The 20,145-nt window shown below is 42.9% G+C and overlaps 4 protein-coding genes across 8 annotated transcripts; 3 read left to right on the forward strand and 1 right to left on the reverse strand.

Annotated features, from left to right (window-relative positions):
* The first annotated feature begins 4,292 nt into the window (after positions 1–4,292).
* On the forward strand, positions 4,293–7,261 carry aamp (angio-associated, migratory cell protein). The gene is made up of 10 exons (XM_068309494.1): positions 4,293–4,602; positions 4,715–4,852; positions 4,941–5,060; positions 5,132–5,271; positions 5,577–5,721; positions 5,826–6,025; positions 6,101–6,192; positions 6,302–6,392; positions 6,498–6,652; positions 6,734–7,261. The coding sequence occupies exons 1-10, from the start codon at positions 4,512–4,514 to the stop codon at positions 6,807–6,809; spliced, it is 1,248 nt and encodes a 415-aa protein (XP_068165595.1). The 5' UTR covers positions 4,293–4,511; the 3' UTR covers positions 6,810–7,261.
* Positions 7,262–9,361: 2,100 nt separating this feature from the next.
* On the forward strand, positions 9,362–12,088 carry LOC137591596 (G-protein coupled bile acid receptor 1). The gene is made up of 3 exons (XM_068309692.1): positions 9,362–9,423; positions 9,517–9,669; positions 10,794–12,088. Exon 3 carries the CDS (start codon positions 10,841–10,843, stop codon positions 11,855–11,857), a length of 1,017 nt encoding a protein of 338 aa, XP_068165793.1. The 5' UTR covers positions 9,362–9,423; positions 9,517–9,669; positions 10,794–10,840; the 3' UTR covers positions 11,858–12,088.
* Positions 12,089–13,009: 921 nt separating this feature from the next.
* On the reverse strand, positions 13,010–16,972 carry LOC137591613 (intermediate filament protein ON3-like). 4 transcript variants are annotated; one of them, XM_068309729.1, is made up of 11 exons: positions 16,838–16,954; positions 16,657–16,701; positions 16,428–16,560; positions 15,278–15,486; positions 15,139–15,199; positions 14,965–15,060; positions 14,705–14,869; positions 14,495–14,620; positions 14,203–14,423; positions 14,088–14,113; positions 13,010–14,001 (listed from the first exon to the last, which is right to left on the reverse strand). In XM_068309729.1, the coding sequence occupies exons 1-11, from the start codon at positions 16,849–16,851 to the stop codon at positions 13,994–13,996; spliced, it is 1,104 nt and encodes a 367-aa protein (XP_068165830.1). In that variant the 5' UTR covers positions 16,852–16,954; the 3' UTR covers positions 13,010–13,993. The 4 variants fall into 4 exon arrangements, with proteins under 4 accessions (XP_068165830.1, XP_068165833.1, XP_068165832.1 ...); XM_068309732.1 differs by lacking the exon at positions 16,657–16,701 and having other exon boundaries at positions 13,011–14,001; positions 16,838–16,972; XM_068309731.1 differs by lacking the exon at positions 16,838–16,954 and having other exon boundaries at positions 13,011–14,001; positions 16,428–16,762.
* On the forward strand, positions 16,913–19,916 carry LOC137591612 (keratin, type I cytoskeletal 18-like). 2 transcript variants are annotated; one of them, XM_068309726.1, is made up of 8 exons: positions 16,913–17,290; positions 17,375–17,457; positions 17,552–17,708; positions 17,790–17,951; positions 18,028–18,153; positions 18,671–18,900; positions 19,161–19,195; positions 19,518–19,916. In XM_068309726.1, the coding sequence occupies exons 1-8, from the start codon at positions 16,913–16,915 to the stop codon at positions 19,811–19,813; spliced, it is 1,467 nt and encodes a 488-aa protein (XP_068165827.1). In that variant the 3' UTR covers positions 19,814–19,916. The 2 variants fall into 2 exon arrangements, with proteins under 2 accessions (XP_068165827.1, XP_068165828.1); XM_068309727.1 differs by lacking the exon at positions 19,161–19,195 and having other exon boundaries at positions 19,518–19,682.
* Positions 19,917–20,145: the final 229 nt, after the last annotated feature.

Here is a 20,145-nt window from a genome sequence, read left to right on the forward strand (position 1 = left end):
TTCCTCCATTATTCATCCGTTTCCATAACCAGTGGTGGCAAAATTCTTGCTCGATACGACATGGAATGCCTTCCCTGCCTCCTCTGAGCCAATCCGCTCTGATTGTTTTGTCTTTTGGACCAGGGATTTATTGAGGGGGAGGTCTCACAGCGATCTCATGGAGTAGTCCAAACCTGAAACATGACCAAAGCGTGAAAATCAGCATCAGCATCATCTCTAACTTTGTCCCGTCCCAGCACTCCTGGGGTTCAACTCCCATTAATCAATGTTAATGAAGGTCGCTCCTGGTTCAGAGCACCAGGAGGCCCGTCGGGAACGCCTGATCCATGGCAACGGAGGATTATTATTTATGTGGATGAGTTATGAAGCCTCGGTTATGTAAGGTCTTAGAGGCATCCCTGATGTTGTTTGGTATGCTTGAGTAAGCTCTTTAGGCATAAACACATTACGTCTGTCTTCCTCTGCGTGCACCGGAGGTGAACACACAACTTCATGTATACACAGGAGAGACTTGTGTTTACATGTGTGTGTTGGTTACAACCTGCAAAAACTGCATAAACTCTAGATTTTATGTATATTTTAACATTTATTACATCAGAAGTAACTAAGAAGGTGAACAAACAAATGTTTGTCAGGCTGAATTTAGCAATCTCTCGCTTAAAGCTAAATGCTAATGACATGCTAACATCCTAATTTACTGATTTTCACAGAATAATGTTTGTGAAAGTCGTTTATTACTTTAGCACATTTTTGTGTGAGTCTTTCGTTGAAAATGAATGCATGTTTCCTGCACGAATTGGTCTTGCACATACACAGGTGTATTGTTTGTCTGCTAACACGCTCAGATATGTGTGTGTATGTGCCGGTGTGTGTGTGTGTGTGTGTGTGTGTGTGTGTGCGTGCGTGCGTGCGTTCGTGCGTGCGTGCGTGCGTGCGTGTGTGTGTGTGTGAGCATGTCCAGAGCAGTGATGTCAAAGGAGGGATTAGATTCGTTTATACTGCCACCAGAGCGCCGCATTCGCAATTCAAAGAACATCACAGTTGCCAAAATCGCTGATTATGTTAGTTTAACTATTTTGCATCCATCTCTTATTCGCAGCGCCTTTAAAGCATCTGTACCAAAAGCACCTTACATGGCCCTGGCTAAAAAATTCTGAGTTATGACGTTCCAAATACACACCACGTTTTGAGCCGGCGGCTGGAAAAGCAGCAAACTGGGCTAGAAAGTCAACAGGCAAGCGCAAAACTACCGCCCTGCTACCACAGCACACACATCACACACAGACTGTGGACCAGACCTCTTGCAGTACACACACAACCGGCTGTTAGTGGTTTGAGAAAGGCAGCTGTCATCTCACCCAACAGGATCCCACATGAGTCAGACGCAGCGTTCAGACAAAGCGGGCCGACCTCAGCATCATAAAGAGGCTTTTTTCTTTACCGGGGAGAAAGAAAACACTTCTAAATATCACAGCGCCTTGGACGGTGTAGCTACGGCACGGTGCAATATTAATCAGCGTTATCGCGCCATTTCAGAGGCCCGGGCTTTCAGATCAGATGTGGAAATCTTTCCAGGAAGCCATGAAAGTGGAGCGTTTACACAGGAAAAAGAGAGCAAACGAATGCCATAAAGGGTTCTAGTTAAAAAGGAAGGCGAGTCGAGGCTTCTTACAGTCGAGCCAGTTGGTCTAAAACTTTCCATCAAAGCCTCGCTGAGCTTCATGGAGTAATTACCTCTCACACAGTAACAGCTCCCAGGCCTTATTAATGATACTGTGTGTAAAGGTGCATGCAGTGCACACACACCGAGCGCGCACGCACACACACACACACACACACAAAAGAGCCGAATATGCCTCCTTGTCTCGGTCAGGCAGTGTACGAGTTTCCATATGTGTGTGTGTGTGCCTATAAAGCAGCAGCATCCCTGTTTCGCAGACATAAACCAGCTTGCCGAAGTGATAAACCGAGAAATGTTGTTATGACGGGTCGCTCTCGGTTTCTGGTGTCCTGATGGCGGCAAAGAGGAGCCCACCCAAAGTGTTGCTCCAGAGCGTCTGGGGGAAAAATAATGCACATTCGAAGGAAAACTGAAAAAGGAGAAGGAGAAAACCTCCAGTCTGCCACTGTACCTGAAGGCATCATACTTACTGTATTACCTCTAGATTTAGGTAAAAATGATGTTTTGTCATTTAAAAATGAGTAACTGAGAGGTAGCAGAAGCAAACAACACAGGAAAAGACCAATTAAATGAGTAATAGAAGTGACATAACTTCTCTTTATGCATCAACGGATGTCCTGATGGCTCAGGGGACTGAATCACATGTTTTCTAAGGTAAAAACCAGCTCATAATCCTGATGTTATGTCCCATTACTCCTAAATAGAAACTGTACAAACACTCTGAGCTCCTTGCTAGACATAAACCTGAATCAGACAGACTTCATCCACTCACATTGTCGACCTTTGATATGACCAGTCAGGATTTATTTAAATTTTTGTGGATAGTTATTTTTATGAACCACACTGCCTCAAGAAGCTGCTAAGCCCCAAAGAATTCTCTAAGTCTCGGCTTTAGTGTCTCATGATGGGCTGTCTGACTTTTTCTTGGAAAGCAGTGACTTTACTTTACCACAGTTTGGTATGAAAATAAGCTAATATTATTCTAACAAAAATTATCAGCTTTTGGACTGGTATTTGTATCAACCTTCCAAATCAATCTGCACCCACTGTAGTAAAAGTGTCCAAACACATGATTAATAATCCCAAATTAATCCGACAATGTTGTTTTAAGTCATGCGAACAGGAGCTGAATGAATCCTTTTGCCTGCTAAGCAGCCAGAAAAACTGCAGGAACAAATTAATGAAATAAAGCATTTATAACCAGCTAATGTCATCTGACTTTCCAACGTGAAACTTCGACGGCCTCTTCCATCGTTGTTCATGACTGAATGGAGAGTTTATGAATCTCTTACCGACTGCAAATTGAAAATGTCTCAGTAACATACACCGCGATGTTTCCACATCTCACCACATCATGACATGCTTGTATTTTTCCAGAGAAAGCTTGAAATGGAAGGCTTGGACAGCCAGTAAAAGTTATTTGGGCATGTACTCCCCAAACCCTGCCAGCAGCATATAGCAAGACATAAAACCCAAAAAACCTGAAGTAGACAAACTGTGTTAAGTGTTCATAAAATAAAATCTCTGGCTAGAGAATGTTTGATGGAGAGATTAAGGAAGAGAGGAGGCCTACTTTTCAAACTGAGCTTCTAGTGTTATTCCTGTGGTTTACTACAACTCACAAATAACCCTAAATAAGAGCATAATCACACTGAGAGAGAGAGGAGGAGGAAATAAATCACCAACAGACAGAAAGAGGACATATTACTGCAATCACACAACGAGGAACTCCTTGGCGATATTTTAGTAGTGAGTGACTGAGCAAGAAATTTTGCACATGCAAAGACTTGCTTTCCGGGCTAAAAACAGCAACAACAAAAAAAAAAAGTAGGACCTAAAGCACATTGCAAGATCCTGTTAGCAATTGTGAGGACAGATTTGTCTACAACAAGTACTACAACAAGTACAACTTGTTCGTCTACAACAAGTACAGTATTTTCCGCACTATAAGGCGCACTGTTGCAGGTTTTGCAGGTCAGGTTTTGAGAAAAGGATTTAAGGTGCGCCTTATATAGCACACAATGCTGTAATGGTATCTCAAAGATGTCAAAACATAGTAATACGTGTACAACTAAACAGAAATAACGTAATTGAAGTGTGACTTTGGAGAAAATCATTTGTTGACTAAATAAACGCACAGAAAAAGTAGCTAATGCTAAAAAAGGGACATATTTTAGCTAAAGTCAGGTAAATAGCATAATTTAGATTGGTTTATTATGATTGCTGTGCATAAATTGGGATATTAACTTTAGAACACAAATACAAAATAAATTTTGATAAACACAAAATTAGGTTAGTATGATTGTTAGAAAACTATAACCTCGACTGAAATGTTATTGTAGCATGAAAGTGATCAAAGGTACTACTAGTGGGCTTCAAGTCGAGTTACAGACATTTTTTTACATTAGTTAAAAACGTTTCCGTGGTAATGGTAGTTTTTAATAATGTTAATAAATAACATAACAGATAATAAAACATGTTACTAAAGCAGCTCCAGCTGCAAGAAGTGGAATTTGGAAAATACTCACGAATTCGTTTTGAACAACGCCGCCATCTTGCGGTCGCGTAAATAAACAGCATCGTTACGTCATCATCCTGCGTCTGCCTCGTCAGGCAGTGCAGCATGAGGAAAACACGGGGAGGCAGAAGGCGTCACTTTCAGCGTTTAATTTAAATATACTTAACAGTTAATTTAGAGCCAAACTGTACTTTTTAAACAACACCAGACTCAAGAAAGAGCTAAAAGTGAGTTAGCTTTACATCGGGCCAGCTAGCTTCACCCGCAGCGGTAGTTTTCGGTTGTTTTAGTAGCTTCTAGCCTGCTAACTTCATGGATAACACGGGGGAAAATGCGATCGAGCTCCATGGAGATGAGGAAATCATTGAAGTCATCGACCTAAACGATGCTGAGCCTTGTCCAGGTGGGATGGAAGTTATGTTTAACTCTTAGCTATTCCAGTGACATTTGTTTTGCCCTTGGGAATTAGACGAGCTGAACTATTTTATTTACCTTCCTCTCTGTCTCCTCGTCAGATGATTTGGCTGATGACTTGGGGGACGTCGATTTTGAAGATCCTGGAAACGCAGATGACGAAGGCTGGGAGACCGAGGACGAGATGGAGGCTGAGGCAGAGCAAGATGACAGCGAGCTCACCTTCTCCAAACACACCGGTAGAGTCCTGTCATGAACGGTCCCTCCTAACACCAGGAAGATTCAGCCTCTTTGATTTCTAAATTCCACTTCCTTGCATTTCTCCAGGCTCTGTGTTTTGTGTGAGTTTGGATCCTGTCTCTAACAGCATGGCGGTAACTGGTGGGGAGGATGACAAGGCCTATGTTTGGAGGGTGAGCGATGGAGAAGTTCTGTTCGAGTGCACAGGTGAGTATTAGTGATCGACAACAAAAAAATAGAGGCTGATGGTGCAATCATTTCTCCTTTTGTGCTGGCAGGTCACAAAGACTCTGTGACGTGTGCCGTGTTCAGCCATGACTCCTCCCTGGTGGCCACAGGCGACATGAGCGGCTTAATCAAAGCCTGGAAAGTGGAAACCAAAGAAGAGATCTGGTCCTTCGAAGTCGGAGATCTGGAGGTAAGCATTTTAACACGGAGGATGTGTGTGTTTCAAAGTTGTGCTGCGTCAGCTTGAATGTTTACGTACTGTTTGGCTTGTGTATCCATAAAGTGCTGGTGTAAAGTCTTTTATTGGGAGTGGAGGAATTTATGACAACAGAGCAGGATGACCTCTCAGGTTGAGAATTTATGGTCTTTTGGAAGAAGTAAATGATCACACATTCTCCCCCTTTCCTTAACCACGACTGCTGAGTTGATAATTATATCTGCTGTTAGAAAACCGTAATGTGTAATTGGCGGTTGTCTGCCCTTCTTCCTCCGCAGTGGTTGGAGTGGCATCCCCGCGCTCCAGTGCTGCTGGCAGGAACAGACGATGGCAACGTGTGGATGTGGAAGATCCCTTCAGGAGACTGTAAAACCTTCCAGGGTTCTGCACACCAGGCCACCAATGGCAAAATCCTCCCTGATGGTGAGCGAGGGGAAAACTCCCAGGCTTTTAATGCACAACTTAAGGTCAAGGAGTCACTTTTAAAGGGTCATAAACTACAATCTGGGTTTGATTTCTTTCTTCAGGAAAACGGGCTGTGGTGGGTTATGACGACGGAACTGTGCGTTTGTGGGATCTGAAACAGGGAAACGCCATCCACGTCATTAAAGGTCAGGACGGACACCAGGGGGCGCTCACCTGCCTGGCGTGCAACAAGGACGGCTCCCTGGTGCTGACGGGTTCGGTGGACGGTTCCGCCAAACTCATCAACACCAACACGGGCAAGGTGAGTGTGGTAGAAGACTAGAGAATATTCTTCGTCATAGTGAGGTGTTCATCTGATTCCGACGCGTCTCCAAAGGTTTTGGGGTCGTTCTCCGTGGAGGGGGGCAAAGCTAAAGGAGCAGAAGAAGAAGAATCCAACTCAGTGGAATCTGTTGGATTCTGCAACATGTGAGAGAATAGTTTTGAAATCCATCATCTAGATGCCATTGGAATTTACCCAAAAGTTTTTTTTTATTCTATACATTCCATTAACATTCGAGTGTCTCGTCTTCCATAGTCTGCCGCTCATCGCTGTGGCCTACCTGGACGGGATGCTCGCCATATACGACCTGTCTACGCAGGTCTTGAGGCACCGCTGCCGACACGAGGTGAGGAGCGGAAGGAGACGGGAACTATTTGTGAGGAATGGCATTACGAATCGCCTGGCGAGGGAAGATTTTACACCTGTAATGTCTGATTCTGTGTTCCTCCAGGCCGGCATCGTTCACCTGCAGTGGGAGGAGTCTTCTTCTGTGGTGTCCACCTGCTGCTTAGACGGAGCGCTGCGTCTGTGGGACGCCCGATCTGGCAGCATGGTGTCCGAGTACAACGGCCACACCGCAGAGATCCTGGACTTCACCCTCAACAGGTAGGAGTTTGGCTCGCGTCGCCTCGGATGGAAGCGTTGGATCCATAATTGTTTTAACCACGTCTCCTTATCCCCTTCCAGGGAAGCATCTCTGGCGGTGACTGCCTCCGGGGACAACCAGGTGAAGGTGTTCTGCCTCCAAAGACCCGATCGGTAAAATGAAGCAGGAGGAAGAGGAGGGGAAATTATTCAGGAGAAACGACAGACTTTTTAACACCAGGGGAAGACGTTCCCCTTCTCAGGATTTTAATTATCAAATGAGCTTCACATTGGATTCTTTAAAACAAGCTGTTCCTCATCAGGTTCTCCTGAGTGTGTTTTAGTCCTGGAATCTGAGTGTAAACAGAGAAATATTCAAACTTTACAGTCCCTGTGACATCACTTTTAAAAATCTGTCCAAAGCATTTTTAGCAAAGTTGCTTAAGACGGAACAGAAGTATTTCCTTTTTCTGTTTAGAGATTTTTGGTGGCCTAAAAAAAAGTGTCAGTTTGTGTGCGTGTGGTCTTCCAGCTCCCAAACAGATTGTTCACTCTTGAATTATGTTGTCAGATGTGTTCCAAACTCAAGTGTAAATACAAAATAATAAATAATATACTTTCTTCTGGGTAAACGCGACCAATAGTTTTGTGGCTAATGTCCATCCTCACCTCTTGAAACACTTCAAGCTCTGCTGCATTAGAGGAAAACATTTAGTAGAACATCTGATTTTGTTTGTAGGGCGGTTTTGATAAGATGAAGGCTTTTAGGATAAAAATTTAAAAAAAAGTCATTTATGGGTCAGTGACGTTAGAGATAAAGATGCGCCTCACTGTAAAAATTTATGACTTGAAGTTGTTTAGCCTTCATTTTGAAAGCAGCAGGAAGGCAGTTTTAAAAAATGAGATAAAAATGTTTTACGTTTAGATCTGATGGTTCTTTTGGAACTGGAATAAAATAAGAGGATAAATAACTTCCTCTAGTGGATAAGGAATAACATTCCAACACAGCAATTTGAAAACCAAAACTAGCTTCTTCTCCTTGAACCTCGTTATTGTTCTCTCCCTCGGATCCCCCCTTTCCTCCTCGGTTCGTCGCTGTGAGAAAACACCGGTATCCTGTGCACAAGTGCTTCTTCCTCGCTCCTGGATTCTCATCTCATGGAGTCATGTCTTCATTCGTTTACATGCATGTAAACTCATCCTGACAGGAAGGAGGTGCAGCGAGTCAGGAGACGGACACCAAACATAGAACACATGTATATATTGTTGCACGAAACTAATCAATCAATGTTTCGGCTGCAAAGCCTGGGTGGAAGGATATTTTCCTCGTCTGTCACAGGGGGAGTGTTTGGCCTCAAAGGTCATGCTGCGTGAAGACAAAAGCTCGGAAAGGCCTGGAGGATTATCACCTTTAGAGCCGAGGCCCGGTCCATTAAATCACAGCTCGTATTCTCTGCGATGACAACAGCAAATGGTTTGAGCAGAGGGACAGGTGCTGCTGCCAAGGTAAATACAATGATGGAAGAGGAGAAAATAAAACACACTTTGCAGCTTCAGCAGAGGGATGAATACACGTTAACGTATTTTAAACATCTTTATTCCCACAATATAGTGTGAATGCCTGTTTTCTGCTTCTTATAATTTAATACTCAGGGGTATTCAGTGGCCTTTTACTGCATAAATGTTCATGTTTTTGTTCTTCAGATTTAATGGGAACACTGGGTGTACTGTACTATTTTTAATCCACTTTTTTGGCACAGTTTATAAACCAGTGAGAGACCTGGCAATGATATCAGTCTAACTTGTCCCATTTTGTATTAAAAAAAAAAAAAATCCAGATTATATCTGGATTTTTTTCTTTTGCTTGTTTGTTTTTGTTTTTACTTTTTTTCACTTGTTTTTATTATTAGTTTATTTTTCATTAAAAAAAATAATTAAATTTTTTACATTTTTTTTTTTTTTGCTAGTTTCCAGGAAAGCCGGGATGCTCCTTCCGGGACTTGGGGGATGTTGTGGTTTCGTGTCCAGCTCGTTCTGCCCTGCGTTGTGTCTCGCAGGCGCAGGAACGTTTGTGTTTAAAGCCATTATCTGACCGGAGCTCGTCCATCTCCAGCAGCTCCGGCTCTGTCGCGCGCTATCAGCGAAGGAGTCTTCCGTGTTTGGCCACCCGCGCGCCCTTCCATCAGCCGCGCGTGACAGTTGTTATGAGCTGTGACGTCAGCGTCGGTACATGGATATGTTCAGGCCAAATAGAAAAGAACAAATACGCTTTGGAATTTGTTTTAACCTACTTAAAGGATGGTAAACCTTTACAGTATTGACGTCAGTCATTTATTATATTAATGTCTTACAGTAAAATGGTGGCAACGTCAATGTAAAAATGAGATAGAAGTTATATATTATGATTACAGTAGATTTATTATAGTGAATGTGTACATTCCTAAAGAATGTGCCTTTGCAGCTTCAATATAATACTAAAATTATCATTTTTAATTTAAAATATACAAATCTATTTATAAACCCCTTGGAGGAAAGAGGACATTTATTCCTTATAGGGTAGCTCTTTTTTACTGAATTTTAAATGTTTTTTCTCCTCATGCATTCACCTCTGACTTGTATTTATGGTGTGTTTCATAAAAGGTGTTTCTGGAGACCATCATGGAGCGTGTTGGAAATTCCACAGCATTACAGCTGATTCTGCAGCTGGAATATTATCATCTGAGAATGCAGAGATAACGGTTTTCCATCCTCTTCCATTCATAGAAGACAAATCCACAGAGGACGGAGTGCATGTGAGTGGAAATCATCCTCAGCTCGCCTCTCAGGAAAGGGCAAACATTCAATTCAGCTGCCACCTCCTCCTCCTCCTCCTCTTCCTCCTCCAGTGTACACCTCCCCCTCAGAGCGTCTGAGAGGAGCAGCCTTGCATTTGGCTTCTCTCTCGTTCTCCTGAGGATTTGAAAAGGTGGCTGCAGCCAAATTGGATCCTAACAGTTAAGATAAGGAGCTGCTTTTCATCTGGTGGACGTGCCATGCAGGTGATGGACTTTATTTATCAGGACATGTGGGATAAGTAACTATTTATTTATTTACATCTCCTATGTTACCGGGAACGGACTGTTAGTTAAAAGTTTTTATTTAGGTGATAAAATATAGCTTCCAGTATAACTGATGCTTGTTTTGATGCATGAAAAAGCTTCTATTTTCACCCATAAATCACACACAACCAGATAGAATGCATTAAATCAAGCCTGAGTGTTGAAACACCAATTACCTGTTTTTAAAGACCCTCAAAGGCAGTACTTTGTGAGACAGTAGCAGCACTTTGATCCCATTAAGTCCCCTTTATTGAGCTTGTATGCTCGCTAATTGTATATAATGTATGCAGACGACCTCAGTAATGGCGTGCAGCAATGTTTATAAGGTTGTTGTCACATATAACACTCAGTTCAACAGATTAATGATTGTTGCATGTCTGCAAATGATGCAAAAATATTAAAAATCTTACGCTAGACATCTATTATGAAGCACTTATAGAAACAATATGAAATATACAAGTGTGTTGATTGTGTTTTAAGTCTCCAGGATATGCATAACTTTTAAAAACACCACATATAAAGCGAGGTGTAACAGGTGATGAATTGTTGAATGGCAGAAGCCTCACATCCATTAACATGCGCTCTTATCTCGGCTGTGAGCTAACAAAAGGTTTGTTTCCACGGTCAAGAGGTGACAGAAAGAAACACCGCAGCTGTTCTGTCTGTTCTGTTGTTCGAGAAAATTTAGGCTGATAAAAGGTTTATTTCAAGTAAAGAATGCAATGGAGTTACAGCAGCTGATACAAAAAGACCAAATAGGCATTGAAAGCAGTTTTGTGGAATCAATTCACTAGTTTTTGCATAATTAAGGAAACAAAAAATTATCTGAAAATAAAAAATTAAGTTGTAGAAATCCCAAAAATAATGGTTTCTGTTTGTCCACATCCTTCAACCTAGTTTTAAAGTTATTTTAGGTGTTTCTTTTTTCTTTTTTTTTTGAGTGTAATTCCAACCAAACCAAAGAGCAGACACACACACACACACACACACACACACACACACACACACACACACACACACACACACACAATTCTATTTGTTAATGTGTCTCTCCTTCCCTTCAGGACAGTCGTGCCTTCATGGAAGTGAAATCCCGCCGCTCACGCTACACATGATGGAAGACAACGACTCCCAGCAAGCTTTGCTGTCTGGGGAGCAGCTCATCTACTCCATCACCATCCCTCTGTCCACCTCCATCATCCTGGCCAACCTCATCATCATCCTGGGCATCGCCTGGAATCGCCAGCTCCACAACACCCCCAACTACTTCTTCCTCAGCCTGCTGGTGGCGGACCTGTGCACGGGTGTGGCGCTGCCCTTCATCCCGCTCATGGGCCTGAACCGCGAGTTGACCTTTGACTCCTGCATGGTCGCTCACATCTTCCCCAACTTCCTCTTCCTGGCGTTCCTCTTCAATCTGGTCATGGTCCACTACGAGCGCTACATTTGCATCGTGGACCCTTTGCATTACAATAACTTATGGATGCATCGCAGCTTCCCTCTGGCGTTGCTGGCCGTGTGGGCGCCGCCACTTTTGTTCGCATCGCTTCCTGGTTTTGGTTGGAATAACTGGACGGCGTCTGATTGGAACAGCTGCTGCGCGAGTAGCCAATTGACAAACTGTTCCACAAATGAAACCTGCTGCTCGTACAGGCGAGTCTTCCCTAACGCGTTCATCTACCTGGAGGTGTACGGACTGGTTTTGCCTGCTATTCTGATCATTGCCGGCATGACGGGACGTGTTTTATGGATCACCAGAGGTCAGCTGAAGGACATCTGTCGCCTCCATCGTTCGGTAGAGCGTGGAAGTCAGGCGTCAGACCGGGAGCAGAGGTTAAATCTGCGCTACACCCGCTGCGTGGTGGCGGTGTCGCTGACCTTTCTGGCCTGCTGGGTCCCCTACCTCATCTACATGCACGTCTGCATTGCCTTCCTGCTGAGGGATGCCAGGTGGAGCTCCAACACTCACATCGTGCTGTCGTGCACCGGCATCGGAAGCATGGCTGTAGTGCCGCTGGTGCTCGGCCTGGCCAACAGGCAGTACACGGATCCTGCAAGCAAACTCCTCCGTAAACTCAGATACAGATGGAGGCAAAGGACGCAGCCGTCAGAGGAGGTGGAAGTTTAATGAGGAATCTGTAAGGAATGACGTTGCTGCTACTGATGAGACTTCATGCAGCAGAACAAATTTATCATATTTGCAGAAAAGCATAAACTGATATTGTTTTTTTCCTTTAGCAATTTGTTCTTAATTTGCCTCTTAAGGAAGCACTCGCTTCCGCAACAACAGCTTTGTAAATATCTGTATTTCGCTGTGCACCCTGGAGGATTACAATCATATTAAAATTCGCTGCTGCGTGAGGTAAGAGAATAAAATAAAAGCCCAACTGTTTTTTATTATATTGAGAAAATGTAAAAAAAAAAAAAAACAACCTTAAATAAAGAGGAAAATAAATGATCCAGAATCTCCAGCAGAAAATCTGTCAGGAAAAAACAAACATTTGCATTTCGTTGAAAGCAACTGTGACTCACCTGGAGATACTGATTCTCACGCACACACGTACACACACACACACACACACACACACACACACACAGACAGACACACACACATATACAAGCTCACAGTATTAACAATATTAACGTGGAAAAATACACTGGTGACTGAGAATGAAGTCATAGGGACAAGAAAAGGCTCAATTGATGACGTCAGCAGATTCATGTCAATTTGACCCGTTTAGGTATAATACAAACACAGCCTTAATTTATAGAAAATGTAATTTTTAAAGTATTTAATTAACTTAATTAACCTCTAAGAACCTTTAAGCCTTTATTAAGAACATTACATCTATTGGTTGTGTAGCGTTAGCTTTTAGCTACTTACTACGGCTGTAGTGATTTAACAGAGTCACAGCTCCTGGTGTTGAATCTTTATTTCATTTTTTAAAAAAAGCTAGATTGAATTTTGTTTTTCAAAATTTCATACATTCAAACGAATTAGTTCATGTTCACAACATTCATTCATTCATTCATCTGGAATCATATTCATTGTGTCATTCTACTGTTTTCTACGCCACTCGACCCCACAGCGACACAACTGGTGAGGAGGTGTAACAACAGCTGCTAACTAAGGGAAAGATTCCATTAAATGATCACTTTATAGATGTTGCTCATCCTCCAGGTCAGAAAAATGTGGTTTTAAATTTGCAGTATAGTGTGTGAGTGGGAAAGAAATAGTCAACAAAGGTGAGCCGAAGAGAAATAAAAAAGATTTTAATCAAATGAAAGAACAAACCATGTCTGAGATGCGGTGCGACCGCAGAAGAGATCAGTGCAAGGTGTGTGTGTGTGTGTGTGTGTGTGTGTGTGTGTGTGTGTTGCTTTGTTCTGGGATGTTTTCCACATCAGGACATCATGTACACATGTGTCCAGAAGACGGAGGAGAACCGGGAAAGGAGGAGGAGGAGGGAAAAATAAAGACAGGAGAAGATTGTTCGGCTCTAGCTCTTAATGACATGGAACAAGTAGGAAGCCTCTGACATGTAAACTGTCATGATTCTTGTTAATGATCAAGCTGTTGTGAAATTAAAAAAAACATCTGTCCATTCTCATGATTTTAAAGCAGACAGCGTAGCCTTTTATTTTATTCCTCGAAAACCAGAAAATATTCTTATTCTACATTTTTAGGAAGCTGTTTCTAACCCACGTCCATGTTTTTTCAGAAAGATTCAGATATACAGAGCAGGAAAAACCTCTTAATTTATGGCACAAATCATTCAGGAAACTTTGACTGTTTGATTAGTCATATTTCTCTTTTAAAAAGACAAAATCTTAGTTCACAAAAGTTTGCAAGAAAACTGAAAAATAGATTAATGGCTCCAAGATACAAAGATAGAAACACACCGCATAATGTCTACAAGCAAATCCAGAATGTTCACATCACCTAAAAAAAAGCACACAAACACCGTTTGGCAACGTTTAAATGAAATGAATTTCTTATGACCAGAGTGGAATATTTCTAATTCATATTTTGTGAAGCCGGTCAGTCCTCCACGTATTGGGAGCTTTCGGACACGACCCGGCCCGACGCCACCTCCACTCGGATCAGCACTCGTTTCTTGGAAGGGGGGTTCGCCAGCGGGGTGACGGCAGCTGTGGGAGTGATGCTGGTTGCTGTGGCGACGGCAGCTTCCTGGGCTTGCGGCCTCTCTGGTGGGTGAACGTCTGCGTGCAAGTAAGGACTGGGATTGGTTGGTTTGTTTTTTTAGAAATCTGAGCAAAAGAGAAGTTTGATTTTAGTCAGAAGCAAAACGATGCAATAAGGATTAAAAAAATGTTTACACTTTCTACACGCTCACCTGGGTGGCGCATCAGGTGGTTCATTCTTCAGATGAAGCAGAGAAAGTTGTGTCAGCATTAATGCATCACTTACAACATGCAGAATAGTGATGACCTCTGACCCCCAACGCTCACCTCTCCTCCTCGCCCTCCAACAGCTTGCGGTAGGTGGCGATCTCGATGTCCAACGCCAGTTTGAGGTTCATCAGCTCTTGGTATTCGCGGATCTGCGCTGTCAAGTCACGCCTGGTGCGCCTCAGGGCGTCCTCCAGCCGGGCGATGGCCTCCCGCGCCTCCTGCAGGTTGTTCTCACCCTCCTCTCTCGTGTCGTTGAGTTCCTTCTTCAGGGAATCTTCCTGGATGAAACATTTCAGATCAGATGCCTGTGAGATGATGGAACTAAGCCTGAACACTTTGAGAGCCGCACCTTCCTCTTGAGAGCATCCAGGTCCGAGTTCAGCCTCTGGATGTGGCGCATGTTATCAGAGATGTCCCTCTTTAAGTCACGCACTTCCTGCTCGCGCTGTCCCGCGTTGAGGACCATGGCGTCCATCTAACAGGAGGTGGAGGGCAGAAAAGGTTTGAGAATGTACACTGTTCCATTAAATCTACCTTGTTTGCTCCTCCTCTTCCTCACTTTTGTCTGGTTCCACTGCTCGGCCTCCACCCTGCTGCGGGTGGCCATGTTGGCGTATTGATTCTTAACGCTTTCGACGATCTGGTCCATGTCCAGAGAGCGCTGGCTGTCGTCACGGAGGACCACAGTCTCATTCTGGACCTGGGACTCCAGCTCCTTTATCTCCTGTAGGGGGCAGAGGAGATGTTTCTATCGGCAGCTTAGAAATAAATAAGTAAATAAAGCAGAAAATAAAGCAAATAATGAAATAAAAACATTACCTCATCATACCCGACCCGGATGAAGTCCAGTTTCCCCATGAGGTCCTCCAGCTCCAGAGCCAGATCCACAGCCTCCAGGTGACCTGCATCTACATCCTGTTGAACAGACATATTATTTTTTGTCATATTTTATTTCAAACTTGCTAAAGCGGCACTGATTGGAGCTTCTTTTACCTTTTTGAGCACAATAAACTCGTTCTCTAGTTCTGCTCTCTTTTGAAACTCATCCTCGTACCTGAAACCGAAAGAAATTCCAGGGTGAATGTTTTTGTGGCAGCTATTTTTGTGCAGCGATGTGAGAATATGTACTCACTCTTTCTTGATGTCCTCCACCTCATCCTGGTTCCTGAGCAGCTCGGCCTTCAGTTTGTCCTGATCGTAGATCAGGTTCTCGATCTGCTCCTCCATCTCCTCCCCCAGATGCTTGACGATGTCGTCGATCTTCCCTTCGTAGTTCTCCTGCGCCTTCAGGATCTTCAGCTTTGTGTCCAGCTTCTTGTTCTCGTCCTCCAGGTGTTTTACCTGTGATGACGGATGGAAACGCGTAAAAACTGTATGTAGCTACTGCAGAAAGGTGTTATTATTACATCACCCGTGTTGATAATGACAGAGATCGCAGGAGAAATATGTGTGTAGCTTGTTATTACAGGAAAAGACGGAGTGTTTTATTTATCTAGGCTCTGGATATGTCTCGTTGTTTTCGCATTATTCACTAAAAACAAGACTGTTTCAGCTTGAGAAATGACCCTGTTTGTCCACCAGGTGGCGCTATTCTTCAAGCTAAACTTAAACTTCATCAACAAGATACTAGAAACCGGTTTTTACAGCCGGGTTTAACCTTAACAGAATAACAAAAATAAAAATAAACTATTCATTTAAAAAACACGGGAACTCATTAAATTATAGATCATTAAATTATAAAATATAATAGAATATTTTACACTGTTCTTAGAAATTTCGTTTAGTTTTTTCTGTCATTTAATACATTACTTGAAATATTTCAGCTAGTAATAATATAATAATAATAAACACAATAATGAATATTAGTCCATTTATAGAAGAAGAAGAAGAAGAAGAAGAAGAAGAAGAAGAAATAAGAAAGATTCTAAATAAATACAATAATATATATTCATTCATTAATTTATTTATAATAAATGTCATTAATATAAATAAATAATAAATAAATTTCAAGTAAGGAAAAAATCATTGTTATGGCAAATTACTATTTCTATACTACAATTATCGGAACATTACTGCTATTATTATAACTAGTTATAATAATAATGACACTAACGATAATTTTCAAGTAATTTAGAAGCAAATTTAACAGTTAGCAAATACACATACTCAAAATATATTATTCCTCTTAATGTGACAACGAATAAGAACTAACAATACTAATAAAACTATAAAAGCTGAACAGAGAAGAGGACTTTTTGAATATTATTCTAATTATTTCGGACCTTTTCGATCAGCTGGACGAACTTGTCGTTCAGTCCCACCATGTCGTCCTTCTCCCGCGCTTTGCCCGACGGGTCCACGTTGGTAGGGTAGCTCTTGACGGGTCGTGTGCTGCTGGGGGAGTAGGTCTGGCTGCTGTAGGTTCGAAGAGAAGTCATGTTGACTCTGGGATGTATAAACCTGAAAGCTGGACAGGTGAGCGTTGAAGGTAGGCGCAGCCCGGTGGATCACCTGCTTTTAAGGTGGATAAGGACCACCCGTCCCCTCCCAAAAAACCTTCATGAGTCCAATCAGGTGAGAACAATAAAAAAAATCAACTTGAATTTCGACTTCGCACCAGTTTATCCAGAAATGATGAGCCAATGGCGTCGCTGGGGGCGGACTGGTGTGTGAAAGCGGGTATAAAACCTACCTGTGTGGCTCCATCTCAGCATCCCCAGCCTGAATCAGTCAGTTTCTCAGCATCTCCGCCACATCCCGCTGCAACATGCCTTCAAACACCTCTAAAAGCATGTTTGGTGGATACACAGGAAGGGGCAACAAGCTGTCCGTGTCGAGTCTCCACGGATTACGCAGCGTCCTGCGCAACGACACGGAGAGAGACTCCGCGCCCGCCGCTCCGATCAGACCCGTCGTGGCTCCGACTCAGGCCGCCGGTGTGGCTCCTGTCGCCCCCACGGACGACAAGCAGACACTCCGGGGTCTGAATGACCGACTGTCCGGCTACCTGGGGAGGGTGAAACAACTGGAGGCTGAAAACAAGGATCTGGAGAAGCAGATCGATGAGATTATGTCCGAGAGGAAATCACCTGAGGTGCGCAACTGGGCTGAGGTTGAGAAACCACTGGAGGACCAGAAGAAGAAGGTTGGTCATCAGGTTTATTTCTATTTATTTGACAGTTTTACTAGATGTGAAAATAACTTTAATATACTTCATTCTTGTCTTCAGATTAAAGAAATCACCATGGAGAACGCCAGGCTGCTGCTCCAGATCGACAACTCCAAACTGGCCAACAATGACTTCAAGAACAAGTGAGTTTTATCCCAAATGAAGTGAATTTCTGTCTGATTTAATTAAATTTGGATCAGATTGAGGTACTGATCCAATTGCTGTTTGGATGTGAAGGCTGGCAGATGAGAAAAAGGGGAGGCGCATGTTGGAGAAGGAGATCGAAGATCTGAAGAAGACCAACGAGGACTCCAGGCTGAGATGCAATCAGACGCTGAAGGAGATCGATCTGGTGAAGGAGGAGCTCGATCGGCTGAAGTATGAACACGACTACGTGAGTGCAGAGAAAAAGTCGGCGAACAATGAACGAATTGTGAGAATTCTGAGACGATCCTTTGCTTTGCCGCTCCTGCAGGAGGTCGACGTTCTGCGGGACAAGATCAAGAACTCTTCGGTGAACGTGGACATCGAGTCCCCCAACACTAACCTGGCCGAGACCCTGAACAGGATCCGAGACCAGTACGACAAACTGGCCAAGAAGAACCAAATGGATGCTGACGACTGGTACCAGACCAAGGTGCTTTAGCCTCTTGATCCTTCTGTGTGTTCTCTCTCCATTCCATTTCATTTCCATCTTTTTTTTACCTCTCCAGTTTCAAGAAATCAAGTCGGTCGAGGCCCAAAATTCTGAGGCCCTGAACTCCGGAAAATCAGAGATCCAGGATCTTAACAAGCAGAGACAAGTTCTGGAAATTAATATCCAGACTATGCACAAGATGGTAAATACACTCAAGTCTATACAAACAGGAAAACACACATTTTTAAACAGGAAGTTGGTTATTTGGAAATGTTTTAGTTTACATCCCATTGTAACTTTTGGAAAAACACAATCAGTTCGTGATGACGAAATTCTTTCTGAGGATTATAGAGCAAAATATTGACCAATTTATTTGTTTTATTGTGTCAGAGATAATTAAAAAAGAAAAACGCCCATCATGGGAGTGTTGGCTGTTATGACGCCGTTCCTCCACGGGTTTAGCAATCAGAGTGAAGACAGACTTTGTGGTTCCGTTTGGAGGTAGGAGAGTCGAAGGCCGTAACAGTGTGTTGTGTTTTTACAAGAATTCCTGGGTACCCTATCAGTACACGGTAGAGACTTTAAGCCTTCATCAGGAACATGAAGATGTACAAATTGCCTGAGCAGAATCTTTTGTCTTATTTAAACACAGAACTGATTCGCAATCCAAATACAAAATCTGAGTTCAAAGATACGATGGGTTTCTATCCTCCTTTCAGATCAACAATCTGGAAGAAAACCTGATGAACGCCCAATTGGAGAACGGTCAACGCCTGGCGCCGCTCAACCAGATTATCCGGGAGCTGGAGGCCGAGCTGAAGGAGACCAGGTCCAAGCTGGAGCGCCAGGCGGACGTCAACAACGACCTGGTGTGCGTCAAGATGAAGCTGGAGGCCGAGATCGCCAACTACCAACGCCTGATCCACGGGACGGTTCCCGACGGAGACAGGTGAAGATGATGTCACGTGATGTCACAGTAGCCCAACGTTCCTTGAACCTGATTGGTTACAGATAGGACCAATTACCAAATTTCCCGCCATCCTGAACGCTAACTGCTAACCATATGTTCTCATCCGATTCCGATTCGTTAGCCAATTCTTTAAAAAAAATGTCAAACTGATTTTTAGCAGGTGTGAATTGAATGACAACACAGCAAACTTGTTTACTTGTTGTTGGTAAAAAAGCAAACGTTTCCTCTTTTCCTGACAGCTTCGAGTTTTCTATAGATGATGCGCTGGACAGCGGTAAGCTAAAAAAAGAAACCTTTATGACTCCAGCATGTTTGAGTCGTGACCTGCTTTTAAAGGTTTATCTCTACTGTCAACCAATCAAATCAGTTGGTGATCGATTGATTTTAAGGTGGTATTGTTATCCAGAAGATTTTATTTAGACCTTGATGGTTGGATTGACGATACTACAGAATATTCTGAAAAAGCTTCTTTCTTCTTCCTCTCACCTAAATCTTTTTATTTCAATCACTTTGTGCAAATTTTCAAATTTTGCTCATCTTTTTACACTGAAAATGACAGAAATACGATTTAAACCTGAAATCCGTCTCGTTTGCAGGCGGGCGACAGCAGAACTTTAAGGTCCCAAACCACCAGGAGGTTCTGGAAGAAGCCCTGCTGATGCAAGAAAGTGCCCTCCCCATCTCCGCCACCCCCAACGACCCTGAAACGCTGCAGGGAGACCCCGGAAAGGCCGAGGAGAACAGCGCCCCGACAAAGAAAAAGAAACCCAAAACCAAAACTAAGGATTCCTCCTCTTCCTCCACCTCTTCATCATCTTCCTCCTCCTCCTCCTCCTCCTCTGAGGATGAAGATAAAAAGCCCAAGATTGACGTTGAGTTCGCCATCGCCTGATTGTCTGTCGATGCTTCTATTTCTGCCACTATTAAATCAAATTAATGCTAAACCTCTAACACTAAAATAATCTGAAGGCGATTGATTTCTGCCAATAAATACATTTAAATCTTAAATAAAGTTTCTCAGTTGTTTTGTTTATATTGAAACTTTGTCTTATATTGAGTTCATATACTGCCTGTGTCAGTAAAATAAGTGGAAATAAGTGGGATTCTAAATCTTTGGACACGAGTGGATAAAATCACAATAACAACAAAAATATAATAAAAATTGAAAATAACCCGGCTTGAACAAAGTCAGACTTTCTGCATCTATGAACACTATGATCCAAA

This window comes from Antennarius striatus, chromosome 24 (assembly GCF_040054535.1).
Source record: "Antennarius striatus isolate MH-2024 chromosome 24, ASM4005453v1, whole genome shotgun sequence".
In the NCBI taxonomy this organism is placed as follows: Eukaryota; Metazoa; Chordata; class Actinopteri; order Lophiiformes; family Antennariidae; genus Antennarius; species Antennarius striatus.